The 11,881-nt window shown below is 47.4% G+C and overlaps 1 protein-coding gene and 1 long non-coding RNA gene across 3 annotated transcripts in view; one reads left to right on the forward strand and one right to left on the reverse strand.

The window, feature by feature from the left end:
- LMCD1 (LIM and cysteine rich domains 1) overlaps positions 1–349 on the reverse strand; it is a 37,616-nt gene extending 37,267 nt beyond the window's left edge. The window contains exon 1 of the mRNA XM_069811768.1: positions 164–349. Within this exon, the coding sequence (XP_069667869.1) occupies positions 164–190 (27 nt within the window). The 5' untranslated portion in view covers positions 191–349. The remainder of the gene's footprint in view (positions 1–163) is intronic.
- A 3,282-nt stretch (positions 350–3,631) lies between these two features.
- Positions 3,632–9,300, forward strand: LOC138690823 (uncharacterized). 2 transcript variants are annotated; one of them, XR_011329623.1, is made up of 3 exons: positions 3,632–4,144; positions 4,543–7,258; positions 8,274–8,819. It is a non-coding gene; the product is annotated as an uncharacterized lncRNA (long non-coding RNA). The 2 variants fall into 2 exon arrangements; XR_011329624.1 differs by having other exon boundaries at positions 3,633–4,144; positions 4,543–6,238; positions 6,985–9,300.
- The last annotated feature ends 2,581 nt before the right edge of the window (positions 9,301–11,881 follow it).

The raw sequence follows: 11,881 nt of genomic DNA on the forward strand, positions 1-11,881 counted from the left end.
CGCACCGCCGCTCCGGGTACCGCGCAGCCCCGGCAGAGCCCTGACCGGGCACGGGACACCCAGCGGGGAGGGAAGGGCAAACAGGACCCACGGGGGGCCCCGGTCGGTCGGTCATTCGGTCGGTCGGTCATTCGGTCCGTCCGTGTCCCCCCCCCCGACCCACCTTCTGCACGCCGGGGCTCAGCTCCATCCCGCGCCGCGCCCGCCGCTCGCCCGGCGCGCGCCGCCCGCACCGGCGCCTTTCATTGGCGAGCGCGGCAGCCCCGATCCGCCTTCAGCCAATCCGCCGCCGCCGACAAACTTTTCTGCCCAATGGTGTGCGGCGGGGCGGGGCGCGCTGGCTAACGCGCGCACGTGTGGGTGGGCGCGCCTCTCCGCGCAGCGCAGCGCGGGTCCCGCCGCAGCCCCCGCGGCTTAAAAAAAGGAGAGAGGGCAAAGAAAAAAACCAAAAATAGCGGGTTTAAGAGCTCCCGCCCCAAAGCGGCGGTGTCGCGGAGGGGAGCGGAGGGGATGGGGCGGGGCCCGCGGCCTGGGGGTGCCCGGGCGGGGTGGAGGGAGCTGGCAGCTCTCAAGCCAAGTCGCCTTTCTAGGCTGGGCCGTCCTGCTGTCCCACCGTCCTGCTGTCCCCGCCATCCTGCTGTCACCGCTGTCCCGCTGTCCTGCTGTCCCACCATGCCAGGCTCTGACCCCAAGCTCAGGGAAACGGATTTCCCGAATCAGACAGGAATGTGCTGGGGCGGTTTATCACGGATGACAGACAGGGAATGTTCTTAGCAGAAGAAACTGTCCAAAGCCATGTTTCTCCTGTTATTTCAGTGTCTGTTAAGCGTTGAATGACAATCTATTGCCTTTTGGGTTATTTTTTACGTGAAATGGCAAGGTCGTCTTTACAGCTTTCAACTAATGTTCCTGCCTGCTCCTGCTTTGGCCAGGAGGCCTGGCACAGAGCCCCTTTGTGCAGGTGAGGGTAAGAGGGCTCCGCGTGCTCCTGCTCCCAGCTCTCTCCCCCTTTCGCTGTTCCCTGCTGTTCTCCCTTCCTCGTTGTGCCTGAGTCCAGGAAAAACCCATGCTGAAATAACAGAAACCAGGATCCGACTGCCTCCTTACGTTCTGTGATCAAAGCAGAGCTACCAGGAGCTGGGAACACAACCACAGCTCAGGACTGAACCATCTCTTTGCAACTGTAATTTGAAAAAAAATTCCTAAACTCTTGTGTTGATTTAATAGTTCACACGTTGGTACATTTTTCTGAGATTTCTTGCATACTTTCCTGCAGAGAAGGAAAACAGATATCCCGGGCTTATTTTGACCTGTATTCAGTTTCTGAGAGTGCTTCACGATTAATCATGTCCCTTTTGCTCATCTGCTGCTGCATGTGACCCTGGTAGGATTTATTAGAGCTCACAGGGCATTTTGTCCCCAGCACCTGGATATGCTTTTCCAAAATATAATACAATGTACAGCGACCGTGTGGAAAGGAAAATGAGTGAATGGCGGCAGAGACTGGCACCTCACTGGGAGGAGACTGGGAATGCAACGCAGGCGCCTGTATTTCACGTCTCATGCTCCAGCCACGCTCTGGTTTGCTGCCTACATGGTTCCTCAGACTGCAGAAGAAGATAAGGACTTTCTGCTGCTTCCAGCTACGGGATGTATTGCCTTGGTCTGTGCAGAGAGGGGTAAATCTGCACGGTGCCTCAGCAGTTGCTGAATTCTCCAATCGTGCCTCAAAATCACCCGGGGACAGTGATGACATCATTGTACAGCTGGTGAATGCCAAGTTCTCCTCTGCAGCCCTGTGCAATGCTGGGTGCTCTCCCTCTCCAGCGCAGGACCGAGTGGCCAATGCCTCCCAGGATCCAGCCCAAGGAGAATGGATTCATTCTGTTCACGAGAAATAATCGGAATGGAGCCGTGTAGGTAATACTGGCCTGATACAGCGAACAGGCCAAAGGCATTAGGGGCTGGTGACCCCCCCCGGGGAGTGGGACTGTGCCCTGACACACAGAGCGAATGTCTGCATTTTTTTAGAAGAGGTGTTTAAACATCCACAAAAAATAAAAAGCAAAGACAGAAGAGAAATTCTGGAGAGAGAAAGTCCCTCTGGGGAGGGCTTTTGAACCTGACCTTCCAGGGGCATTTTGGGAGCGAGGAGAGGGAACAGCACAGGGATATTGTTTTTCAAACCCGTGCCATGAAGGGCTTGGCAGCCCCAGGAAACATTTGAAATGGCAATGGGGTGACATTACCTCACTTTCCCAATGCACGCATGCATGTGGCAACCTGGGAAATAGGAAAGAACTTACAAAGGGATTTCTGGGAGCCACGAGACACGGCGGGACGGGCCAGCACCCAACAGGGAGCTGCCACCCAGCCCCAGGGACAGCTGTGGCAGGTCCCCCCACCGCTCCTGCGCCTGCCCGGAGCTGAGAGACGCGCTTCAGACAAGCACGGAGAGAAAGGCATCTGTTTGTGGGTGGCAAATCCGTGTTGCGGAGAGACGTTACATGGAAAAGTGCTGGGTTTGGGGTTTTTTTGTTTCTTGGTTTTAGTTCTAAACAGCAGCTGTAGAGCTGTGCACCAGCAGGCTCTGGATGCAAGGGCAATGACCAGGCTCTCCTCCCCGTCTAGCGAAGGCTTTTCATCAGCATGGAAACAATGCTTGACACAGTGTGTAATTAGGCTCTATGATTTCTTAATATTGGAAGATAATAAAACCAAGATTAGAATAAGATTTAAAAACATCCCAGACGCTTATATTCACAATAAAAAATACATATGGAATTGTTATAATTAATGATAACACAAATAAAGGATGGCAAGCGATAGCTAAGCGTAGCCAGAGCGAGAAGCCCTATTGAGGGCGGATTATTTCTGATGTTCAGAAACCCCTTGAGAAGCACCTGACAGTGGCTGCGCTCCGAGACAGGAAACTCAGCCAAGCTGGACGGTGACTGTTTTAGTTCCTATGTTTCTGAACAATTCAGCCTGTCATCAAGAATAACAGCCATAAATGTTGTCTTTGAGGATGAGATCTGCCCCAGCGTCACGGCAGGTTGCGAAGCAGGGCAAAGTGCAGTCAGGGAGAGGCAAAGGCAAGTTAAAGTCGGCTCCGAGGAGGACCCGGCTGCTCAAACTGTGCCTCGGGAAGGATGCCAACGCCAGTTATCACTGACGGCCTCTGAATAATGAGTCTGCGCTATACTTAGCTCTTTGCTAGGAAGAGACAAAATCATCCTATGACTAAACACAGTTAAGTCTCTGTAGTAGTCATTCCCCATAAATTGCCGACAAATGGAAAAAGGGGAAAGATGCTCAATTATGAGAAGCAGAGATTTCAGCTTCCTGTTGATTCACTGGCAGCTTTTATCAGGACAAAACTATCCCCACAGAGATGTCACCAGACTATAGCTTCCTGAAGTGTGCTCGGTGGTCAGCTGAGCTCTGAAGGCAGAAGCCTGTGCCACGAACAAAAAAATAGTTGCTAGCTGATATAATGGCAGTAAGAGGTTGGCATTAGTAATTGTTTCTGAACCAAGCAGAGCTGCTTGCTTCTTCTGACAAGATGCTGAAGGTGAAGACAGACTTCCCATCTCCTTTGAGTTCCTCTTGATTGGTCTGCAAGGTCGGGAGTTTATTGGAGTCACTGAGGACAGGGGAGGAAAAGACGTATTAGGTCATCTGTGGAGGGCCGTCTCTCCTAGTGCATCATTCTCTGTGATTTAAAGCGTCTTAAGCAATACCCATTTCTCAGGTCACAATCTGTACTTGCTAAGATGGATTTTGCAAGGTCTAACGCAGTTGAGTTTGCAGCTTTATGCCTCATTTATATTCCTGCCTCTCGTATTGTTTCAGGCATGGCTTTGAAGAATGGAGCAAGCTGCTTTTCAGCCCTTCTGACTTTTGAATCTGGAGAGAGAAGGCCACGTCCTCCCTGCCCCTTCCCGAACCCTGCACCCTCTCACCAGATGCTCCCCTTGGCAGAGAGGGAGCAGCTCGCCGAGCCCAGGTCTCTAGTGTGCACGTCAGCGCTGCGTCTGGAGCCGGCAAGCCCACCTCAAGGGCTTTGTCCTCGTGCAGTGGAGACCCCCCAAAAAGTGGGAAGAAGAGGGTGAAACAGGAGAGGAGCCCATCAGGTGCTGAGGTGCGGACAGGCACCGTCTAAATTAAGACAAACTCCCAGGGTCGTTGCAGCTGACCAGTGATTTACCAGATCAGCTCGCTGGGCTGGAGCTTCCCTGTCCCCTCCTTTGCCACCACCCACGTGTCACCCCTGGCTGTGGCACGCAATCCCCGCCGCGTGCCCAGGGACACACAGCACGGACCTTGGCAGGATCCGTCCTTGGCAGGAGGTGGGTTCCAACGTGGTCAGTGCAGTCCTTCGTGCCAGACCTCGGATCTGGATTGCCATCACGGCGGGCGCAAACCCACGTGCTCTTGCCCGTGCATCCGCTGGAGGTCTTTGCCCGTGGGGAGCAGGAGCCCTGCCTGGACACCAGCAGGAGCAGGAAGGTTTTCTTAAGAGTTTCTTGATTTCTTCAGGAATCTCAGATGGAGGAAAGGGCCAAGTTTCTGCCTGGAATTGATGCTGACCTGCTTTGTTGTGAAGAAATAAAAAGCCTCGCTGCAGAAAGGGGAATGAAACCTTGGAGCTGAAAATGAATTTTGCTGTTAACCAGAAGGCTGATGCCGCTGGGCTGACAGAGCTAACGTGAGCCTTGCAGAGCAGTCGGTGCTGCTCTGCCCCTCAGGGTAGATCCACGCTGATACCGTTAATTTAAAAGAGCTGCTTGACTTGCTTGTTGACTGAGGCAAGTGAAAATTTGGCCCAGAGACAACAGAAATGGCCAACAACTATAAACATTTATGATGCCATGAACTAGTTGAAGTCACAGACGGCACACCCCCATGTGCTGGTGTGGACCACCACAGCCTCAGCGACCGGGGGTCTGCGTGAGCTGGTGAAGTCTTTCGTCTCTTTGACAGCAGAGTTTGTGCGCTGCAGATCAAGAAGCTAATGCTATGGTTAAAGGGATTACTGCAAACTATGCTGTGTTTTCTAGTGAGAGAATTTGTGGTATTACATTCTTGGCTAATTTTCAATTTTTCTCTTTTGTACAAACATAAAGAGATAAATGAAGTAGAAAATACGGCTCCACAGCTGCTTTTGGTTAAGCTTTTGCCCCTCTTCTGTGAACGTAGTAGTGAAACTACAGATTTGGTTGAAATATTTTTGGAGAAATTTTCATCTCAGTCAAAGCAACACAATCAAAGGAAAAAGACAGAAGAATAAGTGGAAGAAACTAATCAAAAAGGCAGACAAATGACAATTAAATCCAGTCAGCTCCTTTTCTATTGATTATTGAATAAAACAAGCCAAATTCCTTTATGTGCTGATTTTGCCCATGGTTGGTTGTAAAGAGATATATGATTGCAGTGGAAAGAAAAAAAATACTGCATCAACTCTAAGAAATATTTTGTGGCAACATACTATGTTTTTTTCATTGGTCGTGATCAAATGAGTCATCTAGTTTGTAGTCAAAAATAGATCCAGTAATGTAGATTACAAAATAAAACAGCAATACAAGTGGTTATGAACACAGCTGTTATGATATGGGTTTCCTAATTTGGCTATATTCATGCAAGGTCTTTCTTCCAAAGCTTTACGCAGTTAGTTTCATCATCAAAAGATTATTTGTAGTGAGTAAAGCTCTTAAAATCATGTATCAGTCTGAGTCTCTGAATTCTGTAAGCCTATCTATAAAGTAAGAAATGACATATAGCGTTTATGAAGAAAATGAATCATCCTTTTTGCCCTTTTGTTGTGAATCAAGGACTTTTTTTTACTTTTGCCTTGGCCGTGCTGCTCAGAGGAAGTTATTCCAGTGCAGACGGACCCGTCGGGAATCGCCTGCCCGGCACAACCAGCTTCTGTGCTGAGCCAAAGCAGCCACCGGAACCACACCATGCTGGTGTGGCGGGGTCTGGCTGGCCCCGCGCTGCCCGGGGGTCCGGCCGGAGCTGACGGCTCACTGCTGCCCAGGGGCTGCAGGACCCGCCGCCGGGCTCCCGAGGGACTGGTGCCGCGATGGGCAAAGCTCCGTGGTTGGCATTAGCTTTGCCCAGTGCTGAGAGCGGAGGGCATCACGGGGCTGCCATATCACATCTCCGTCGCCCGGTTAGCATCCCTTGCCCAGCTGGCCACGCTGCCGAGGAAGGAGCGGCTTTATCCCACCTGGTTGGAAGACAAATCTGGGAAGGGAGGAAATTCAATCCGAATGAGGCAAAAGCTCTTGAGAAAGCTGTGGGTGTGCACAGAGAAACTAAGAAATGTCCCAGAAAGGATGTCCCGGGGTGAAGGGCTGTGCTTAGCTGACGTATGTGGCTGTAAAAGGTCAGCAGACGGATCCGGAGGGCGCTGGGCAGTCATGCGGTGGGAAAGGCGATGGGGATGATGAGGGTGGCAGGGCAGGCAAAGATCAGCCGTTAGCGATCATGACCATGGGAGCCCGTTGTGGTGCCTGAGCCACGGTGAAGCCGTCCCAGAGCAGAAGCAGTTTGGTTCAGAGCTATAGGTCTTTTAGCTTGCAAATGGTGGGGACCTACTGATCCAGCAACCCTGGTTCCTTATTGTGCATCGTAAGTATATGTAAATAAAGTAGTGGCCTTCTGATTTGGTCCTGCACCAAGTATTTGTGTCACCCTCTCTGGATGTGCCTGTATCAGGCGGTTTGAGCTGCCTTTATTTGAAGACTGAAGTGTTACAGCATTTAAACCTTTACTGTCAGAGTGAGAAATCTTAGCAGTGCAGGAATACAAAACTAACAAAAGTAACTTTGCAGATCATTGTAATTAAAAAATAGAACCATTAACAAAGTAGAACTAACCTTATCTGATGCTACTCTTTGGAGTCTGGTATGTAGTTTTATGGATTAAATAGTTTTTCATTTTGACACTAAGAGTCCCCTTTTAACTTTCCAAAAGGCACATCTGAAAACAACTCAGGAATCTCAAAAAGAAAAATACTCGAAAACAGAGATTCCTCCCCTGCAAAATATCTTTTTAATTGAAAAACAGTCCCAAAAGTCTGTCTCCCAGCTGCAACTTCAAACCCTCTTTCAGAAGAATTTTATTTTACAAAATATGCAGTAATACCTGCCAGCCTCGCCGAATGCATCCCTGCACCCAGAGGATGGACAAATGATGAAGGACTTCTCTTAGTATCCAATGGGAGGAGAACACTAATTTTCATGTTCAGGTTGTGACTGTTTTCCCACTTTCTTATTTTTTTGTTGCCACTCGCAGTGCATAACCTAAGGCTCCTCACTTATTGATTGCCCGTGTAATCGTATCTACCGGTTGGAATGATCTGCTTCTGCATGGTAACGTGTTGCCATTTAAATCAGTATCACGATGCTTCAGTAATTCCTTTTAAAAGGGTGCCATATCACCGCCATTATTCATTGTAGAAGGACCCATTGTAGTTTGATAGCAGGTGTCCTGTTTGCTTAAATTAATGATATACTGCAGAACTGCTAGCATATATTTAAGTTGCCATTTACTATAGTAATAAATATTAATCAGCCTCTAAAAGAAGAAATGTGCCATTGTTGGAAGGAAGTAGGAGAAAATTTTATGTTACCCTGGGCTGTCTTGTTTCTGCAGGGACACAAGAAAAATGGTGTTTATCATTTGGTATTTCAACAGAAAAACACTGTAGGGCCTTTCTAAATCCATCTAGCTTAACTGGTTGCTCACAAGTTCAAAAAACAACTATGGATTTAAAAGAAAGTATTTATTTCCCTATAGTTTAGCTACAGTTTATCAAATGTTCTTGCAAGTTGAAACTGTGCAGCACTTAAAAATGAAAGGCATCTCTGTACCATACGAGCTGTTTCTGAGCAGTGGCAGACAAACTCAGAAATGTAATAGTTTCCATTATTTGCTCAAATGGTTGTAAGGGCACCAAACACCACCAAAGGATTTCAATCCAAGTATGAGCTTACATGCCTAAAACGTGAGCCCAGCTGCAAATGACAAACTCTGCCTTGCAATGAGACTTTTGCAAGCCCGTTTGCTAGGATGGCTCCTGTGTGATCAGCTCTGCATCTGTCTCTGCTCTCACGTCGCTAATTACTGTGTTTGTGCCGGTGGCATGAGCTCTGGTAGCTCTCAAGGTCTCAGGCAGAGCTCAGAACACTGTGCTACGGGCTTTTCTTCACTTCACAGCCCTTCAAGCCCCTGTTAATGTCTCATCTTTCATTGTTCTCCAGGTGTGGATGCTAATAAAAACGTACTTGACAAGTGCTGGACTGTAACCATGTGTTTGCACAGTCACACTCAATAGCTCCAGAGGAGCAGGCAAATAATCCTCTTGTTAGACTTTGATGGTCTGAGGACAGAAGGATGAAGGTTTGTAGAGAGAAGGTAAACCTCTCCAGACCCACTGATACAACTGGAACCTCTGAGGTGGGCAGAGCTGGGATCTGATGAAGTCTGTCAGTTCAAAAGCTTGGCTTCTTTTTCCAAGTGTATCAGGTCACAGAATAAAAGATATTATCCCTTACCTTGCCCAGATTTTGTCCAAATGAGTTTGAAGGACAAGGAACTTTACAAGACCTGCTTACGCTAACAGGGAAGTCCTGCATCAGAGCTGCAAAGGGTCAGTCTTGTGCTGTAGCCACAAAATCATCTGTTCCTTTGGAGAGGCTTTTGTACTTCTGTTAGTAAGAAGTCCACCTATTAACCAATAAATGCCTTTGTTTAATTAATGTTTAACCAGAAATGACTAAGACTTCAGACCATGCCTGGGGATCTGACACCCTGAAATCTCTTCGTAAACCCGTGATGCAGGTTCATGGGTTGGTGTAGGCTGTCTTACCTTTTGAAAGGGATCTGCTCAGACTGGAAGGGAAGGAACGGGCCATTTTCACCTCCTTTTGGTCTTGGTATGTAATTTGGAATCAACTTGCCAGTATACATTTCCTCTTTTTGTCAAAACAACAGCTGTGGGAGCCATTTTTGTGGCTCTCCGAGCACACAGACTTCCTCAGGTGGCATCTTTCTGAAGCTGGGAGGCTGAATGCCACGTGCACGCCTACCTGCATCATCGGGCAGCTGAAGTGCCTTTCCAAACCTGGCTTGAGCAAAAAGGAGCAGCTTAGGATAGCAGCTCTTTTTATCATGAACAGTGAATTCTCTTTCTTTTTCCCATTCATTTCAGAGCAGATCATTCATGTTCTGTTAACACAGCATAGGATTTATAGCTGTGATTTAGTAGGTACGAGTTACCTACTCCTGTCTCAAGCACGTTGCCAGAAGTCTGGCATGCAACCCCTCTGACATTACATGGACATTCCCCGTATTTATCTCCATTCCTCCATTAGTTTTGTGTTAATCTTGTTTATTACCTCGTTGTTACTCTTTAAAAACTGCCAGCTCATTCATCTCACAGAGGCTCCCACTCAGATGCTGTCTACTAATTTGATTTAAGGGGCTGTAACTCTTTCAACCTGTCACTGGAAAATATGCCCTCCTTTGGCTCAGGGCTGCTTTTAGGAGCTCACAGTCGGAATCAGCATGGAGGTGGGGGGGTTATTAAAACATATCTCTGTCCAAAGAGTCAGGATGGGAGAGAAGCACATCTGAAAATGACACTTCCCAACAAAACCCTTCATGTTTTTAGTCAAGTTTGGTCAACTGCCATGGGGACATACAAACACCGGGGTCAGACACTCCTCCCCTGCTCTCATAGCAAGGCTCATGAAAACTCAGAATGCTGCAGGAGGGGGAAAGTAGACCCAAGATTTTCCAGTCCCCAGTTGAGATGTGGGGCACCATAAAACCATTACTTCCCATCAACACACTCGTTTCCCTCCATCTAGATTGTCTCAGAGACTTCTCGGGTGATTCTCTTTCTGGGGCCAGAGCATACGCACACACTGGATCGCTGCTGGAAGCCAGTGGATGCTGCTCACTGAGACAGCATAACAGTTCCACATATTCTGGGAAATGTAAACTACTTTTGGGGTTCTCTATTAATCACCATTGGGCCTCTCCCAGCAGAACGTTTCCTACCAAACCCGCCTGAACAAGTCTACACCCTAACGCTCAAGCACCCTCTGTCCTTTACCCCAGAGCGTTGGGAAGGTGATGGAAAAACAGCCCAGAAACAGGGAAAGGTGGGACTGCTGAACTGGGAAACTAGAAATGGAGCCGAGATATATGGCCAGAGGTGCTGAACAGAGGACATGGGATGACTGATGTGCTGAGCACATTGTTGGTGATTTCTGAGGGATGCAGCACTGAAATCTGTAATTGGGAATAAGGGAGAGGATGTTTCATGGTTTCAAAAGATAGAGTTATTTCTGTTCTCTGATTGGGTCTTTGAAACATCTCCCTCCTGGGAAATTCATATAAATGGGAGACATACTCAAGGTACCATCTAAATAATGCCAATATATTAATATTTTAATTCTGTAATGTAGGCTCAGTAAAATAAACAATGCCAAAATGTAGAACTCGGTGATGTGCAAAATAGAAATTCTCTTCTCATTTGCTTGAAGCAGAAACGATCATGTTTCATTTAAGTTAGATAGCTTACTCTCAGAATGATGGTGCGGAACATTTTTCTGTGTGTGCATCATGAATTGAGCTGAAATAATCTCGAATAATAGCAGTTGATCATAACATAATAGGAAAAATGAGAGAATGATGTTACAGCTTGCAGCATATCTGGATGCTACACAAACAGACTTAATCTGCTCTGCAGGCAGGGGTTCCACGACCATTAAGACGAAGTCTGTGTCCTTTTGTAGGACCCAGCATATAGATTTGATGTACAGCACAGATGAATACCCAGTTAAACTCCTGGTATTCTAGCCAGCATGCTAAGTTGATACTGATGTTGACTCACACTTCTCTACTGGATGTGAGAAAACAGATGATATCTGACCTGTTGTAAAGCTGGCCTAGCATGGACACAATACACGATCTGGCATAAAGTGAAGGGGGACAGCCTTTGCAACAAATTTGAACCTGCCGAATGTGTTTGTATCTGACCTGTTGTAAAGCTGGCCTAGCATGGACACAATACACGATCTGGCATAAAGTGAAGGGGGACAGCCTTTGCAACAAATTTGAACCTGCCGAATGTGTTTGTAATCGATGAGTGTATTGTGTGCTCATGGTGTTCATATTAGGGAGTAGGAACTCTGAAACTGTTTTTATGGAAGCATCACATGATGGTCTGAGTTATAGTCTGGAGAAGGTGCCTTTGGATATTAAACTTACATATGAAGTACTGGGAAAATTTGGGAAGGAAGGAAGGAAGGAAAGAAAGAAAGAAAGAAAGAAAGAAAATTGCTGGTGACAGCTGATTGTAACCATTGTGTGTGTGTTCATTTATCACAGCCTGACACACACACACACATTCACAACATGATTTTGGAATGTGGCTATTGGCTGCAGACGAAGCCAGATTTATGGCTCCTAGTTGCATAGCAGCATGTGGAAGTAAATCTGGGCAAAGGAATTTCCTTGTACCTGTCATTACAAAGACTTTATACAGGACGGTTCCAGCGGAATTATTTACCTGTATAATCACATCAACAACAGAGGAAAGAGAGTGCTACATAAGCATTATGAAGAGAGATGGTTTTGCATCTGATATTCATTTGACTAAGAATATAATAATGCAGCTCCAAATCCACGTAACCGGACATTGGCATAAAAGAGCACAAAGGCAGATCAATTACCGTAGTCCCCAACAGGAGACAAAAACTGATGAGCTCAGTAGACATATGCTGGTAGGAACGCAAGAGTGAAAGCCTGAAGGAAGGATGTTGATCAGAGCAGTACACAGGTAAATGGAGTTTGCTAT

This window comes from Haliaeetus albicilla, chromosome 24, assembly GCF_947461875.1.
Source record: "Haliaeetus albicilla chromosome 24, bHalAlb1.1, whole genome shotgun sequence".
NCBI lineage: Eukaryota > Metazoa > Chordata > Aves > Accipitriformes > Accipitridae > Haliaeetus > Haliaeetus albicilla.